At 31.7% G+C, this 18,595-nt stretch overlaps 2 protein-coding genes across 3 annotated transcripts; one reads left to right on the top strand and one right to left on the bottom strand.

Moving 5' to 3' along the window:
- Nucleotides 1–348: 348 nt before the first annotated feature.
- On the bottom strand, nt 349–6,715 carry LOC18045232 (AUGMIN subunit 7). Of its 2 annotated transcripts, none has more exons than XM_024186642.1 (9): nt 6,463–6,715; nt 6,293–6,378; nt 6,152–6,213; nt 5,024–5,139; nt 4,714–4,839; nt 3,537–3,627; nt 2,713–2,820; nt 1,547–1,645; nt 349–771 (listed from the first exon to the last, which is right to left on the bottom strand). In XM_024186642.1, exons 1-9 carry the CDS (start codon nt 6,594–6,596, stop codon nt 574–576), a joined length of 1,020 nt encoding a protein of 339 aa, XP_024042410.1. In that variant the 5' UTR covers nt 6,597–6,715; the 3' UTR covers nt 349–573. The 2 variants fall into 2 exon arrangements, with proteins under 2 accessions (XP_024042410.1, XP_006437351.1); XM_006437288.2 differs by having other exon boundaries at nt 5,024–5,115.
- A 9,475-nt stretch (nt 6,716–16,190) lies between these two features.
- Nucleotides 16,191–17,822, top strand: LOC18045231 (xylulose 5-phosphate/phosphate translocator, chloroplastic). The gene has a single exon (XM_006437287.2). It carries the CDS (start codon nt 16,403–16,405, stop codon nt 17,660–17,662), a length of 1,260 nt encoding a protein of 419 aa, XP_006437350.1. The 5' UTR covers nt 16,191–16,402; the 3' UTR covers nt 17,663–17,822.
- Nucleotides 17,823–18,595: the final 773 nt, after the last annotated feature.

Genomic DNA, 18,595 nt, shown 5'->3' with positions numbered 1-18,595 from the left:
ATGCAGAACTTCCGAAGTCGAAGCATATTACAAAAGAAGCTATGTATTTGCTAATTAAAAATTTTGTGATCAGCTTTGCTGTAAGTTTGTTGTTCGACTTGATTTAGCTGTTCTTTGTCTTTGTTTCAGTTGTGTGTCACTTCTACGATGTAAAACTCACTATGACCCCTATTGATTTGATGCTTTTACCTGTTATTTTTTATTTTAAATAAATGGTGTTGCTTTGTCGAGGTTTGCCCTAAAAAGAAAAAGGTTCAAGACCGTATTAATGCATTTTTTTTATAAAAAAAAAAAAAAAGATTGCATATGAATATATTATATGATAACGAATGCCAAATACAGCGCCACTGAAAATAAAAACACTGAGATTCAAATATGAGAAAATCAACTCTAAAAACCAACATACTTTACACAAAAAATTTCATACAGTAACTTAACATGCACCCCCAATCGAACAATTCCTCGGAGCAGTCAACGTTTTCAGGAATTGACAAAGATCTCTTTAAACATATATCAAGAAAAAAAAAATAGAAGGAATAAGTGACGGTTTTCCGCTATCTTTTAGAAACTTCATCATGAAGTCACTTTTTCACCACGTTCACGAGCAATGGAAGCCGAGAGAATAGAAAGATTGCGGTTTAAAAATGTTAATGCAGATTCGCACTCAGAGATGATTCTCGTGACAGAAGACGGCTCACCGGCTACTGTTTCGGATGATCCGATAGCAAGAGCTGCATGTGAGTCCCTAAGATTTCTCAAGTTACCTAAAAACTGCATCAAAATGAATTTTCTGTTACAATTTTTACAGAATACCAGACAGTGGATTTGCTGCGACAAAAATTTTCTTTTCTTGAAAAACTAGAAGAGTAGTAAACACAAGAGGAACAACAAATCTTCAAGATGCAATATCCAACATATTATCATGAGGTATAATATTCTGGAGATTACCATAAGCTCATCTATTTTGCACAAATTAGATGATGCAGAAAGGCACGATTTCTTTCTGATGTTCTTGGATAACTCTCAATTTCTTCCAGTGTTTTTATATTTCCTCTTCTCTTTCTCCTTTTTACTTGGGGGTACAGAGGGGTTGGTTGGGAAATAGCATTGTTGTGAGAGACAAAAATCAAAACCAAAGTGCAACCCCAAGAAGTTAAAATATCTATGAAAAACCATGTAGTTCTCTGGAGAAAGTAATAACTATTCCCAGGCACAACTTCCTGTGAAACTAAGTTTTCCGTCCTAAAGAGGATAGGTACTGCACATCTGTAGTCTCGGTTATTGCTGTATCTAAACATCATATATGATAATATGAACTACTACCAAATCTCAAAGACAGATAGCCAATTACAGTGAAGAAGGGAGAAATGCCATCAGTCATATCATAAATGATAAAGCTTGCTCGAGCAGAGGTATAATAAATTGCTATCATCTGCATAGCTAGTATTTTTAATGGATCAAATGGCTGTACTTTTAGTAAAGAACCTCCTGAATCCAGCTAAATGAGACAGTTCGAGAAAAACAAAAAGTGTAATCACTAGGATACCTTCAAAAGCATTTTATACGCCTCTAACAAGCGATTGGCAGCTGGCCCAAATCCATGAAGCTGCGGCACCTCCATCATGTGTGTCCAGGGGCGAATTTCCTGTTAAAAGAAAAAAGATTGATAAAATGCACCAAGAAACAAGTACTCAATAAAGGGTGCAAAAACTAACAGAATACAAGAAAATAGTTATTCAATATCAGTGTAACTATGAACACTCCCATCGAAGCTGCAGAAAGTTTTAAATGAGATTGGGAAAACTGTTATGATAAAAATTCTAAAATATGCACCTATATGTCAAAGTCAAATACATCATTGAAATTGTGGAGATTATCAACAATGAAATAATACAAAGGCCAACTGCATTTTACAAACTAAAAATGCATTCAGCAAATAACTCATTTTCAATATTAGATTAAGAAATTTTTGTCTGGTTAATCTTTAAAAATGCAATTTTGGAGCACGAATTCTTCAGTTTGTATTAAATCTGAAAATCAATGATTTTTTTCTTCTTCAATTTTTTTCCGCAAATGATAAAATGAATTAGAAGAGTATACGCATGTATAACAAAGAACCGGGGAAAAATCCAGGCCAACATCAGAACACTCAATTTACCACCCCGTTAGTCAGTCATTGTTGAAGATTATCTCAGTTCCCACCTGAATAATTATATGTAGTTGGTGCTAGTCCCATATGACGGCAACGGGTTTGATTTTGGTAGCAATAGAATACCTCTATTCTACTTTGGTTTCTAATTGAACAGCTGCTGAAAATAAGTCTCCAATAACTAGACACTGTTTTTCTCTATAGAATACTTGTTAACAGAACATAGATTTCGTCAAACCCAAACGATAGCACAAATCATTCCAATATCTTCTCATTCTATTTGATCAGATGCATAAGGATATTTGATTTTCTAATGTAAATTGACGAAGGATTAACAAATCTAACAGCTTCTCAAGTCTCAACTGAAAATTAAGCTTCTTCAGCAAAAGGTATTAAAGATAATAGGCACTGGAAGAGAACAAATCCATTTTCACGGCAATAAAAGCATAGTTTAAAGGTATTGGTGAGAATTCCTTCAAATTGTCATGTTCAAGTTTGAAACGAGATGCGAGGTAACAGAGTATCTCAATGGAGATCATGTAAAGCTGAGAGCAGGGCACAACCTTCGTGTAAATTGTATTGAATGTTCTTGCAGTTTCTAGAAAAGATTCCAGATGCGCCCGCAGTTGAGATTCCACCTCTGCATAGTCCTCATCTGGGTTGTAAGCATGCTGACAAAACAGAAAAAAGGGGGAAAAATAAGGCAAATTGGAAAATTCATAGAGTCAGTAACAATATCGAAATTCTGGAAAGACTCACTGGCACAAGAAAGAAGAATTTAGAAATGAACTAGTGTGATTAAATGGTGAAAGTTAAAAAACAAATCTATAGGAAAACTTTCCGTAAAGGAGCTAATTATGTTGTCATTCTATAATAAGAATATATCCTCTACAGCATCCAGACACTGCATGGAAATCAGTTATAATGAGAAAAAACAGAAAAAAAAAATCAGTACATAAACCGAGAACATAAGCTAAATGTAAAAAGCATGGGATATTTGAATAATTACTCAAAATTGTACCAGGAAATATTAGAACATCTTAACCATCACTTTACAGAACTAGGAACACAATCTAGTAAAAGCCTAACCCCTCAGAACTAAGTGTCTATACAGCCAACAAAGTGGAAGAAGAAGAAGGAGAAGAAAAGGCAAACTTAAGCATCGCCTAATAGCAAGGCTGAATTTCAGCAAGAAAATCCAATGATGGAAATTTCATCATGTCAATAAAGTATTTCTCTTCTTATCATGCTTTAAAGCAACCACAGAAAAAGATTGTGTCAGAGACATAAAATATGAGAAGCTTATCACACTACAGTGTAGTAACAGGAAAAATGAAAATGAACTGGTAAAAATTGCAGAAAATAGGTCTAAGGAAGACAGATTAACCTTAGATGCCAAATCAGTGACCTTTTGCTGAAGATTTAGGAGTATCTTTGATTGTTCAGACAGCTTTGTCTCCAGCTCAGAAACATCTGGTCTACAAATGAACTTTGAATCATGGAACAGAATGTTACTACATCTAGTGATAGAGGAAACTAAGAATTGGCAAATAATACCATATCTTGCTGTCTTTATTGAAGGAATTACCGATATTTTCCCTTTTTAAAACTAATTACTCATTTAATGAAGGTTTGAATCTTAATTGACGAGGAGCCCAAAATGAGGAAGAAGGATTTCTGTAGCCCAAATGTTGCAAATAGCTAATATTATAAGCAGCTTTGTCAATATTAAATGCTACAGCAATAACAGCAACTTTAGTAGTCGGTGAAACAGTAAAATATGATAAGAATTTCATTTCACTGCAAATATGATGTTCCTGCATATTGAGCTATCCTGTAAAAGATATCATGCCAATCCGGCAAAGGTAGGATCCCAAGAGAAAATCTGGGAACAATCCTAACCTTCAGTAGGTTTTTCATAAAGCAACGAACCTCGGTCTTCAAATCACCACTATTTTACAATGCATTTACCAGTTAAATAAAAAATAAATGTTGCCAAAAAATATCATACTCCAGACTCAAGTTAAAGTCTCTACTTTTCTTCTAAGCTTTCCATTTCTCCCACAGACTACAACTTCTAGATGGCAAAAAATTCCATACCGGCAACATTAACATGGATGTACAGATTTAATGAATTAATTTTTAAGTGCACACAAATTATATCAGAATTAAGATGATCGGTCAGTTCACTGATAATTCAAAAACACCTGAATCTAATAGAAGTAGACAAAAATAAATAAATAAAAATAAAAGTAGACAAAAAAAACTCAAGATTGATATGAAATAATAACTAGATTGAAGTAATCAAATTAGTTTGCAAAGGCATGATATTTATGAAAAGGAAGTTGTATCTTTCCAAGATCAATAATTTGTATGAGAATACACAAACTTATAATGATCAGTTTTGCAATCACAAGTACAATTGGAAAATTAAAGGCAGAAATCTATCAATCATATCTGATATAGGCTTCATAAGTTCATTCAAAAAACCTTGACACGAGAAAACGCTAAAAAAATGATATCGCCAGCCAGAGATATGAACAAGGAGGTTAAAAAGTTCTTACAATGGATAAATGGACTGAATCTGAACATCAGCAGGAAACAATTTGCACTCTTCTGAAAAAATTAAAGCTTGTTTCTCTGCAATAGAATCTATTAGTTGTATATCTTTCGCAACCTGCTCATCAATGCTGGAGAAGAATGAAAACCAAATATCAGGTATGCTATTAAAAGTAAAAAGAGAAAATAAACAGAGAAAAAACTAGCAGCAACATTTTACTCACAATTGGGATCGGTGAATATGGTACGAAAACATGACTACAGCTAAAATAAGTATCAATTATGAAGCAATTAAAAATCAAAATGGTCCCCAACCTCCATTCAGGATTATCAGCATAGATGCTCGCCTCCACAAGATCAACGATAAGACGAAGCATCTCAGTTCGATCTTCATAGCTTCCATGCCCCTGAAATGTAAAAGCAGACATAAACTAAAATTTAAGTTTTCCCCTTGAACAATATAGAAGTACAATTGCACATAATCGATGCATGTATTCAAACTTTTAATCGGCATTTCTTGGGCTACTTGTGCAGTGAATCCTAGACTACAAAAAGTTTCACACAGAACAGATAGGATCAATAAGAAAACAACTGTTGTAACATTCCCGCAGACATAACTATTCACAAAAACTTTCATGATACAGCACCAATCAAATCAGAGCTTGGAATATGACAGAGATTCACTATCTAGATATTCAAGATCAATACATAATATACAAAGCACCGGGTTGAAGGCATGATTCTTAGTATCCTCCTCCCTTCAAATTCACTAGGTAGATGACAGTGAGATTCAAGTGGAGAATCACAAAGGGTCAATAAATAACCAATAATTACGATTCAAAAAAAAAATCAACCCGTTTCCATATTTTTCTTTTTGTAGAGGAAGACACAAACAGAAATGCAAATCATCTTTCACTTACCACCCTTTTCTCAATCAACAAATTCCAGCTTCTACATAAGCATAGTTTTCATTGTTCATGTTACACCACCTAGGAGAACTGGAAGAAGTCAAAAACAAACAGCACAAATCATCTTTCAGATTATCACTCTTTGTCTCACTCAATAAAATCCAGCTAATTGTTTATGTACACCATCTTCAAGAAATGGAAGCTCTAATCTTCAAGAAATGGAAGCTCTACCTTAACTCTCCAAACAAAAAAAGGAAAATTGTTGAAACTTTCGACAATGTGGAGAGCTAAAAAATAACTGTACTTTTCTAGTTTGCTGCTTATATTCCACTGTCATCCGCAAGAGACCACAAATTCCTTACTTTGATTAATGTTTAGAGCCCATATTGTAGAAAACAAATCAATTTAAAAAAAATAAAGACAACAATTCACAAACTAAACATGTACAAGCATTTTTTATTATCCCTAAGCAACTGTAATTCAACCACATTTATACATACAATACAAAAACAAAAAATAAACTTCAGCCACTTACTTGAATAGCTTCCGTGTCTATAGTAGTTGTAATGCCAAGGAATTTCGCAATCTCTGCTAAATCTGCCAAACAAATGCCATAATTTCGAAATTCTATCATAAATTTAATTAAAAAATAAATTAAATACGAAATTAAACTTACATTGTATACGAGCAGTCTCTTCATCACGATCCATAGCGTCACCTTGTAAATTCTGTTGAGAGAAGGGAGATTTATCTCCCAATAACCTAAAATATCAAATTCATATCATAAATAGAAGTGTGAGTAATTAGCGGAGGTCAAACAAGTAGAAGAAGTAAGTCAATTTTTACTTGAAGAAGAGCCATTCGAGGAGAGAGTAACGCTCCATGCCGGCGAAGAGCAGAGACTGAGCTGGCGCATTGGCCCTAGGGTAATTTAGCATCGCTAACTTTTTCTGTATCTCTTCCATCTGTTTGGCTGCCATTTTCGACTTGATGATCTCTGAATCTTTGAATTTTTTGAAAGTGGAAAATTGTTTGAAAAATTTCAGAGCCCAGTGAATTTGTGTTTGGCAGTCGAGATTAATGTAATCCGATTGGAGAAAGATTTATTCTTGTTTCACTGTAGACTGAACTAACTCCATATGAGATATCCTCTCTGTGTAATTTTTTAAATACCACTTATTCAATTATAGTTTTTATTAATAGACATTTTATAAGTAGTTTAATTGATTAATTATTAATGTGAGTTTTTATTAAAAATTATAAAATTATTTTAATAAACAATTTTTTTTAAATTATGTTATAAAATGAATGAAACAAAATTATCTAATAATTAAAGGATATTTTAAAGACTGTAATTTTTAAATAAATTTTTTAATCTCTACTCTTAAAATTTGAGTTTTGATTAGTAGAGACAAAATAATTTATTTATTTTTAAAAGCTCTACTAAAAAAAGTTAAATAATAATAAAATATTTGAAAAAAACTTATAAAATTAAATAAATACTTATGATTATTAGATAAACCATATCAAAAGAGATACCAAATTGTAAAAGTTATTTGTTTCATTGATTACCCTTCAATTATCACAACTTATAAAAGTATCCCCATTTTTGTTTGAAAACTACACTATAAATCCTTTTTCAAGCACTTCTTCTAATTTTTATTTTACTTTTAAAAAACTCTCATTAATTAAACTTTTAGTTTTTAAGGCAACCGTTATTTTTATTTGGAATCTATAACACTACTCATGAAAATCTTAAAATTTTATCCTAAATAATATAACATGTAATATATCATTCATTAAGTGGTTACTGATTTTTCATAAATTTTAAGTAAATTAATTATATCATTTTACCAATCAATAAATAAATGTCAGATCATTTACGATAAAATCTTTGGATAAAATTTGCTCTAACACTTGTTTATTTGAAACACTCATTTAATATCTAATATCTGTACAAATGATCGAGCATTGCTAGGAGCAATAATTATAGTTTGGTTACGTAAAGAAATTTTTCCATCGAACAGCTTTGTCCATTCATGTCTTTGAGTGTGTTTGGGATTAAGGTGCTGTAACTTTTAAGTTACAACTGTTATGGAAAAAAAGCTATAATTATGAAATAAAAGTTAATAATATATAGTAAATATAAATTTTAAATAATAATTTTGACAAAATTATTAAAGATATAAAAAATTTTCTATTATACAAGTGAAAAATCACATTAACATAACTTTCAAGTTACAACAGTTGATGTTTACCAAACACTTTAATACTGTAGCTTGGAAACTAGATATGTCAAACCTCAATTCCAAACGCACTCTTTATCTACTAGAAAATTTTGTGACTTCATGTCACGATGAGTCAATTAGTCAATGAGTGACACCATTTTTGCAAACAATAATGGAGAACAAAGACTCTTTGGGTGTGTTTGTCACACTGTATTGTATTATGTTGTATTGCATTATTTTTATGTTGGTGTATTGTATTATGTTGTATTGCATTAGCACTGTATTATAACAATGTTGTACAATTTTTGGTGCTGCACTGTACTATATTAATTTTTAATTAGACTATATTTGGTGTTGCATTATATTGTATTAATTTTTTGTGATTAATTAAATTAAATAATTAGAAAATAATATTTATTAATACTTAAAAAATAATAAATATAGAAATCTTAAATTGTAGAAATTTAACAATTTTTTTAGTAAATGTCAAAAATTAATGATTAAATTTCTAAAATTTGTATTATAATTATAATAAAATAAAATTTATAAAATTTAATCTTATATGTAAATAATAAATTTAGATTATAATTAATATTATATTTGTTAATATAAATTAATAAATTATTATTCAATAATATTAAATTATATTTTAATTTATAATATATTTTTATTTTTATATTTTAATATATTAATAAATTTAATATAAATAATTAGAAAATAATATTTATTAATACTTAAAAAATAATAAATATAGAAATCTTAAATTGTAGAAATTTAACAATTTTTTTAGTAAATGTCAAAAATTAATGATTAAATTTCTAAAATTTGTATTATAATTATAATAAAATAAAATTTATAAAATTTAATCTTATATGTAAATAATAAATTTAGATTATAATTAATATTATATTTGTTAATATAAATTAATAAATTATTATTCAATAATATTAAATTATATTTTAATTTATAATATATTTTTATTTTTATATTTTAATATATTAATAAATTTAATATAAATAATTATAAATATTTAAATTTGTATAAATTTAAATAATATTAATTTTAAAATTAATATTAATGTAAATAATATTATAATATTAATATATTTTTTATATGAATCATTAATAAATAAAATAATATTATCATATAATTTATTTTTATATTTTATTCATTATATTAGTATTTAATAATAAAATAATTTATTTTTATAATATGGTGCATTATAATGCACCATAATGAGATCTCAAATTTTGCCAAACATGTTATTTGCAATAAACTAATGTGAATAGTAATATAATACCACACAATCCCATGCACCAAACATACCATTTGGGTGCGTTTGGTACACTGTATTGTATTATATTGTATTGCATTATTTTAATACATGTGTATTGTATTATGTTGTAGTGTATTAGCAATATATTATAATAATGTTGTACAATATTTGGTGCTCTACTGTACTGTATTAATTTTTTGTGATTAATTTATATTATATATTTATAAAATAATATTTATTAATACTTAGAAATATATTAAATATAGAATTTTAAAATTTTAAAACTTTTACATTAATTTTCTTGTATTATAAATGTAAAAAAGAATTATAATTCTTCATATAACATATGTAAACTAATAAATTATAAAATTTTCGATGACATAATATTTTCTTTTTCAGCATCTCCCAAATTAAATAAACTTTGAAATAACGATCGAATCAAATAATTTAATCAAATAACTTTTAAAAAATTATCACAATATACATAAATAATAAAACATACATTTAATAGGAATGAATGACAAAACAACTAATATATATTTTGCTTGTTTAATAAAATAAACGGTAAAATAAATTCTATAAAAAAATTGGTAAAATAAAATTATAAAATAATAAACACAAGTTGTGTCTATGCATTGACATGTCATCCTTATCTCTTTATCTCCTTCTTTTACAGGACAAAATCTTCAATCTTCAACCTTCAACCCTCTTTAATTTCTTCTCTGTTCTTTTCTTCCTATGTTTCTTTTTTCTCCCCTTGTTATCATTCCACAATTTTTTTTTTTTCGGTTCTTTGCATCCTTCATTTATTTATTTATTTATTTTGTCGATAAATCCTTTTTCCTCCCTTTAAATCCTTTTCTTTAGAAGAAGAAAAGAATAAAGAAAATAAGCAAAAAAGAATAAGTAACACTGTCACAGGGGTCTGATTTTTCTTTTTACTTTTTTAAAAAATGGCTTTTATAATTTAAAACACTCAAGTTATGGATAAAGGCAAAAATGCTAATATGAATTTGTTGTGATATCGTACAGTGGCTGCGGACCCGCGGCATAGAGATGGTGGAGTATGGGTGCCGCGCGGGAGAACTTGACGGCATTGACAGCATCGAGTACTCAAAGTGGCTGTTGCCGTGCTAGTGTCGGTGATAAATGTTATGGCTGAGCCGGTGTCGGCGATAGATTGGGTTTTGAGAAGAGAATGGAAGCAAAGAGAAGATGTGTTCTGTGGCTTAATCGTGTTTTGAAGAAGAAAAACTATTACTCTTTTTTTTGCCCTTTCTTTAAAAGCAATCACGCGTAAACCCGATACCCCCCACGGGTTTAGTTAATGCGGCTTTAACTGTATAACAACAGTAATGTTATGCGGTATAATACGAAGTCAGTTTTTAGCCAAACATAGGGTTGTATTAATTTAATGCTATACGGGATGGTAATGCTGTGTAATTCTGGAATGCCAAACGCATCCAAATTTGTGTATTATTAGATAGTTGCTTGCCTCATTGCAATTTAATGAAAAGCTACCTGAAAGTATATTCCATCACAAAACCTATTTTTGTCTAGTTTTCATAACTTCATAGATAATGTATTTTTGTTTTAATTGCTACTACTTCGTAGATTTTGAGAACATTTGAGTGATTTTATAACCGTGGCATGGCGGAAACTTCCTTAATGAATTTTTCTCCCAGTGTGTCATCTAAAGATTTTTTTATTATTTTCAACGATTTTAATAGCAACAATTGAACTATTAATGACATATTTCACCTAATGGATTTCAATAAAATTCCTGTCTCCTTTTTCCTCAATTCATCTTTTGATGATCGTGCTTAGCATTCTTGATGTTCTTAAAGCCATCCTGATCTTTAATATAGCTCTAATTGTAACTAGGAATACTTCATATCCTTTTACAATTTACTAATCACAACGAAAAGCGAGTACAATCAATAATTAAACATTACTCTTATCAATTCATGTATTGAAATAATAAATCCGAGTTCAAGGACAAGTATATCCATAGAACATAAAACAATGATCATAGACAATGAAATTTATTATATTTAATTTCTTCCAATATTTCAGCATTATTTTTTATTCAATAGCAATATTCTCACAAATATGCACACAAAGGTTTGCACAAAACGGTGCGTTTTGTGCAACCTTTAAAAGGCTCCTCGCACGTGCACTAAACAAGACACACGCATGTTACGTTTCGTTCTCCCTTCACTGCAACAGCTCGGTTTTCACTGCAACTGTGCAACAGCTCGGTTTTCATTCTAAAAGGCTCCTTTCACTGCAACCGTGCAACAGCTCGGTTTTCAGTTTTCATTCTAAAAGACTCCTTTCACTGCAACCGTGCAACAGCTCGGTTTTCATTCTAAAAGGCTCCTTTCATTGCAACAAAAACCCAGCAGCTTCGTTCTCTACACAGCAACAGCTTCGTTCTCGGTTGTCCTCACTCTCTTAGCTCGGTTTTCTCTCATTCTTGGTGGCTTCATTCTCCCTCACTCTCTCGGCATCGATCTCCCTCAATCTCTCGATCTCAGCAATAGTATTTTGCCCCATTTATGATACTTCACCTAGCCTAACGTGGAACCTTAATTTTTGTCATATTTGCCGAATTTTGTGAGCCTTTGAACCATTAGGTTCTATTTAGTTCTTGATTTGTTCTATTTAAATTTTACAGAGCATATATTGCAATTGCCGATTAATGTTGATTGTGTTGTTCAATTTATTACAAAAGTGGGTTGTTTGCAGCCATTGCAAGAGTATTGTTAGTCTATGCGATTTTTGTCAAGTTGAATGCAATCTGAGAAAACTCAGTTGCTTGGTCTGTTGTGGCTTAGAGATTTGTGAGTGATTATGTAGTGCATTTGCAACATGGTTTTGCAGCTGAAAATGGTTTGGTTGGGAAGGGGGAAATGTTCAGCTTTCTGTGGCATTCAAGCCGTGATTTTGGCGTGCATATGCTCCGTGCTAACAAATGTGACCTTGATTCTATGTTCAGCAATACCTTGTGTTGGGAATGGTATCACTACAACGTGAGGTTCCCTGTCCATTGAAATTAGTTCAAACTTTTCTTTGTGAACCGAAAGCTATACACGATTTAATGCAAAGTTGCAAATAACATAAAATAATATTTCAACCATAAACATAATTTTCATTGCAAATAAGAGAAGTTAATACATTAGTTGAATATACAATTTAAATACAATGCATATTAAAATACATATAATTATTTGTGGGACATATTTTACAATAATACTTGGTTGCGAACTTCGTTAAAGTTCTCTTTCAAGCAATTCAAATTTAAGAGACAAGCATTCCATTTGATACCCCAGCTTGCGCACTTCTCTTAGTAAGAGATCAATTTTAATCTCGCTCATATTTCGATCTTCCACCCCTCGACACACAGTATATTCATTGTTCTTCCGATCGTCGTCCCATTCAAATGCCCCACGTCCTTTGCACTTCCAAAACTTACGATTCAGATTCTCTCTTGTGCGCGAAGTTCGTAAGATCTTATCATTGCAACACTTTTCACAAGTTTTTATATGTGGATTTGGAACTTCACTCATGCTAGAGGACATTGTGATAGAAATATCCAACCAATTTAAGCAACTGACAAGGAGAAAAAAAAAAGTCGTAATAGCTAGTGAGCATTAAGCAGCTAGACATGGAAACAATATAGAACACACCAGCTACTAATCAATTCCAAAAGAAAAAAACAGCCACAACAATGTTGCTCTCAAGGTTTTTGCTGACTATCTCCTGCAAACTTAATATCTATCTAATAATGTTTGTCAATCACATTTGAATATTTTTTATTTGCTGAACTAATGACAAAGAATATCACCGCCACACATTGTTCAAATAATTTGCAACATCACTTGCATGAATCTGTTTTTTAAGCTCAAGTTTACATTATTTAGAATAGTGAATAGCATGAAAAAAGGCAAGATAGTAGCTCAAGTTTACACAAATCTATTGTTTTACCTTCCTTTCACATTGAATTCTGAGTCAAGGAGAAGAAATCCATTTCCCTCAGCATTTCCATCCTTATCTCCAAGGCATGACACCAGGATATCACCAGAAACAAGGCAATGAGCCGTGTGAGGATAAGATAATCTTGTCTTCTGTACAATATCTGCAGGCTCAACAACTTTATGCAAAGAGGGAGCCCTTGGATTTTTTTGTGTGTCAACTACGTATATACGACCAGATCTGAAAGTAACAACGATAATTTATTTAAATTCTTTTTCTTTACAAATCTTGATGCATTTATATAATACATGTAATGTGTTTTGATTTTCCTAGATGACCGAAATAGGAAAAATAAATCAATTCATTCAAAATCCAAAGCTAATATCAATACAACCCAAAATCACTATACCCTCAACAATAACCATTCAAAATCCAAGTGGCAGAAATGGGGCAAAATAATTAATTTTCAATTAATTACAAATTAAAGCAATAAATTGAACACTAACCTTAACAAGCTCCGTTAATTTGGTTGTATTGGGGTAGAGAGAGTGATGAAACTGAGATCGAGAGATTGAGGCAAATCGGAAGTGAGACAATGAGGGAAATGGAGCCACCGAGAATGAGGGTGATCGGAGCCGGGAGAGTGTGGCAAAACAGATCCAGCAAGAATGAGGAAGTACAGAGCCAAGAGCGAGAGAGAATAGTGTCTAGAGAATGAGGAAGCTGCTGGGTTTTTGTTGCAGTGAAAGGAGGCATACGCGAGTGGGAGGAGCTGAGAAGAGCGTGTGTATTGTTGTGCACGTACGAAGAGCCTTTTGAAAGTAAACATTTGTGCGCGAATGTGTGAGAACATCATTTTCCTTTTTTATTTTTAACCAATGTGAAGAAGCCATTAGAAAAAAAAAAGGTAACTTATTGATAAAAAGAATATGAATATAATTATTTAGAAAGGAAAAAGCTTATTACATTCATTCATGCATTGTTTTATTATACAAGCTACAATAAAATATTTACGTATCATCAATTTGTGATTCACAATGTTAAAATTCATTAAATGAATATTTTATAATAATTCTCTAATGAGGACACACTTATTTTAACAAAGTAAAAATACCACCAACAGACAAAAAAATAAATTTCAATGTACTGGTAGACCAAAAAACACAAATTTTAATACACCAACAAATGAAAAAAATATAATTTTTAATATATTGAAATCTATACATTTTTATATCTTAGGCATTCACACTTTAACTGCTATATTAAAATAGTGGACTAGAATGCTAATAATGTAATAGAATAATGATGTAATAGACCAATGGGCCTTTCATCTAGTGAAAGAATCTTTTACAATCACAATGTGTGAGAGTAAGAGATCGAGCTTCCATAAAAACATTTTGAAAGTCAGTTCTCTCAGGTAGAGACAATCGTCTCCCTTATGAAATGTGAGTGGAGTAGACAACTTTTGAATATTAGAGAGGGTAAAGACAATCTTCTCCCTCGCCAAATATAAGCAGAGTAGATAGTTCTTGAATATTAAAAAGGGTTTAAAAATCTAGGCAGCGCTTCAAAAGATCAATGTACGCAACGAAGGGTGAGGGGTTTCAATTGTTCTGATTGTAAATACTAATTCTACCAATTGTAATCTACGATGTGGAGACAATATTCTCCCTTACGAAAGTGAGTGGAATAGATAGCCCTCAAATATTAGAGAAAAATTTATGGGCAGTCTTTACAGCACTTGACACAAGGTGCTAGGGGTCCCAGTTGTATAATCCGAAATGTGATCTTTGATGTAGAGACAATTTTATCCTTTACGAAATGTGAGCAGAGTAGACAACTTTTGAATATTAGAGAAAAAGCCCTCGAATATTATAGAAAAATATAGGCAATACTTACAATCCTTAACACGAGGGGCTAGGGGTCTTAGTTGTATAATCTGAAATGTGAGCGAAGTAAATAGCTCTCGTATATTAGAAAAAAAAAATTGAGCAGTGCTTACAACCCTCGATAGGAGGGCATAGGGGTCCCAGTTGTATAATTTAATTGTAAATACCAAATGTAATATCTAATATAGAGATAGTCTTTTCTTTTACGAAATGTGATGTGGATACAGTGTTCTTCCTTACGACATATGAGGAAATATCTGAGCAATACTTACAACCCTTGACACGAGGGGTTAAGGATCCCAGTTGTATAATTCAAAATGTGAGTGAAGTAGACAACCCTCAAACATTAGAGAAAAATTTGGGCAGTGCATACATCCCTTAACATGAGGGACTCAAGGTCCCATTTGTATAATCTGATTGTAAATACCAAGTATAATCTCTGATGTGGATACAATATTCTACCTTACGAAATGTGAGTGGAGTAGACAACCCTTAAATAATTGAGAAAATTTTGGACAATATTTCAGAAGATCAATGTACATGACACAAGGGGCAAGGGGTTCCAATTGTATAATCTGATTATAAATACCACTTGTAATCACTAATGTGGAGACAATCTTCTTTTTTTTAAAAATATGAGTGGAGAAGATGACACCTAAATATTAAAAGGGATTTAAAAATTTAGATAATATTTCAGAAGATCAATGTAATATTAAAAATAGTCTAATATATCAATATTAAAAAAAAGATAATGGTGTAATAACGCCCTATTCCGCACTTTAATAAGGTTTGAGAATTTTAAAAAATTTATATATATATATATATTTATTTTATAATAAAGATATTTCTACTTTGTTAAAGTGCGAATGCAATTAAAATATAATAAATAAATAAATTTTAGTAATGACCGCAAGATTTTAAGTTAAATTCTCAGCCCTTGAATCTCTTGTCATTTTTTTTTTTTTTTCAACACAACAGAAATGCTACACAAAGTACTTACACGAAAATTGCTCTACATGAAACTAAAAGCACAATGGATACTCCACGTACTTTAGAGAAGGAACTTCAGCCGGAAGATGCAATGCTACAAGCGTGGATTGATGCCACGTGCCTCTGTTAGTGCAGTATCAAGCCAAAGTGCCAAACCAATGCTTAGAAAACTGATTGTTTGGCATATAAACTACAATTTCCCCGACAAACGCATCAGATCAAAACAAAGGTTTCCAAAATTTCACGAAAACCAAACGTACCTTAATAAAAATTGTCCAAAACTTCACCTACCGAAGCCAAAAAGCACTGAAATTATCTCTCTGCTTCTAACTTCATTTTTCATTCAAAATCAAAGCTTCTTGCTTTTTCACCTGCAGAATCCCCCCTTTATTTCTCTCTTTCTCGTTAGCAAAAAGCAGTAACAAATGCTTACTTTGAATCTTATTCCATCACCGTCTCCTGTCGCTTTCTCCAAATCTAGCCCCATTAATGCTAGCAATCCAAATCTACTCTCAAGAGCTCAAAACCAAAGAAACTTGAACTGCCCTTTTGCTTTTCTCAATAAACCCACTTCTCATTTTAGCAAAGCTCCAAATTTTAGCAGAATCCATGGATACCCTCTTGGATTTTATTCAAGTATCACTTCTCAGATCCAAGATTCTGGGGTTTCTTCTTCAAATTCAAGATCTTTTCTTGCAAAAGCAGCTGCTGAATCAAACCCGGAACCTGAGGGAGAAACGACTGAAGCTTCGAAGCCCAACAAGACCCTGAAGCTTGCACTTGTGTTTGGTTTCTGGTACTTTCAAAATATTGTCTTTAATATCTATAACAAGAAGGCATTGAATGTGTTCCCATTCCCTTGGCTTTTGGCCTCATTTCAATTATTTGCTGGATCAGTTTGGATGTTGGTTTTATGGTCTTTGAAGCTGCAACCTTGTCCAAAGATTTCAAAACCTTTCATTATTGCACTTCTTGGGCCAGCGTTGTTTCACACAATAGGTCACATATCAGCTTGTGTATCATTCTCTAAGGTTGCTGTGTCTTTTACTCATGTTATCAAATCAGCTGAACCTGTTTTCGCTGTTGTTTTTTCATCGTTTCTTGGAGATATATATCCATTGAAGGTCTGGCTGTCGATTCTTCCCATTGTTCTTGGTTGTTCTCTAGCCGCAGTCACTGAAGTTTCCTTCAATTTTGGAGGCTTATGGGGTGCTATGATTAGTAATATTGGTTTTGTTTTAAGGAACATTTATTCAAAGAAAAGTTTGGGGGATTTCAAGGAAGTTAATGGATTGAATTTGTATGGTTGGATCACTATAATCTCGTTGTTTTATCTGTTTCCTGTTGCGATTTTCGTTGAAGGGTCTCAATGGATTCAAGGTTATCACAATGCAATTCCAGCTGTTGGCAAACCCTCCACATTTTATTTATGGGTGTTGCTATCTGGAATATTTTATCACCTATACAATCAATCATCTTATCAGGCACTTGATGATATCAGTCCATTGACATTTTCAGTTGGAAATACAATGAAGAGAGTAGTGGTTATTGTGGCTTCTATTTTGGTGTTTAGGAATCCAGTTAGGCCTTTGAATGCACTTGGGTCTGCCATTGCGATATTTGGAACTTTCTTGTATTCACAGGCTACAGCTAAGAAGAAAGTTGAAGGTGAAAAGAAGAATTAAAGATCAGTTGGGCTCCGTACTTTTTAGTCTTGTTTTAGTTTTTGTTTCTTTTTCCTTTTTAATTTGCTGACTTTACATCTCTGTTCAAGTTCCTCAATTCAAATTTATAAAATCTCATTTCCTTGATAACTGTTCTCTGTTTCTGCCTTAACATGTTACACTGCCACTGTCACTTGCTCTTTTTGTTTACTTCAAATGGAAGATTTTACCATATGTCCTTAATTCTATACTGAAATAAATCATTATTGATTTGCTACTTTTTTTTTTTTTTTAAATATGAATTTAGTGTGTGTGTGTGTGTGTGTGTTCTACAATTTTGAGTTTTAGAACCTGGAGTTGATTGATACTTGATGTAATCTCATTTATATCTTTTATATCCATCTTCTCAGTGACTTGCCTAGACTATATGATGCAGTTGGGAATTAGGATGGCTTAATACATGTCTTGGGAATTGCATTTTTAGCTTTACAGGTGGGAAAGAGTAAAAAAGATTGAAGTGGCCTTAGATTAAGCCAAATTTGTGTTTTCCGTTGCAAATATAGTGTTGTTTGGGGACTCCTTGTCTGCGTTTTAAATACTGGATTGCTATTCTTTGTGGCTACCTAATCATCTCTACTAGAGATGTTGGGACATAGTTACTTGAAGAAGTGGAGATGCTAGAACACAGTTCATGAGTATGTTTATGCTAATACCACACATGTTCTAAAATCTAAACCATGGCTTCTTATTGGTTTGTTCGTAGAAGAGCATAGAAAGTCATGCAATCATCAAGTACCGTAACTGTCTGCATGAGTGTCTGACCTGGGTGGACATTATTGTGCACAAAGAATTAATTTTTTTTGGTAGAACCGTAGAAGTGACATACTGCAAATCAAATATGGGATTATCAGTTTTTAGTTGTCATATGTGCCTTGGAGAAGGCTAAAGATAATT

This window comes from Citrus clementina, unplaced genomic scaffold, assembly GCF_000493195.1.
Source record: "Citrus clementina cultivar Clemenules unplaced genomic scaffold, Citrus_clementina_v1.0 scaffold_4, whole genome shotgun sequence".
NCBI lineage: Eukaryota > Viridiplantae > Streptophyta > Magnoliopsida > Sapindales > Rutaceae > Citrus > Citrus x clementina.
This window is presented reverse-complemented; position numbering and strand designations above follow the sequence as displayed.

Excerpts from the sequence above, each read along its gene's own strand:
- LOC18045232 (XM_024186642.1), bottom strand. The coding sequence starts at position 6,596 with ATGGCAGCCAAACAGATGGAAGAGATACAGAAAAAGTTAGCGATGCTA. Across the intron at positions 1,646-2,712 it reads TCAATACAATTTACACGAAG|GAAATTCGCCCCTGGACACA; the intron begins GTTGTGCCCTGC and ends TTCTTTTAACAG. Across the intron at positions 772-1,546 it reads CGTATAAAATGCTTTTGAAG|TTTTTAGGTAACTTGAGAAA; the intron begins GTATCCTAGTGA and ends ATTTTGATGCAG.
- LOC18045231 (XM_006437287.2), top strand. The coding sequence starts at position 16,403 with ATGCTTACTTTGAATCTTATTCCATCACCGTCTCCTGTCGCTTTCTCC.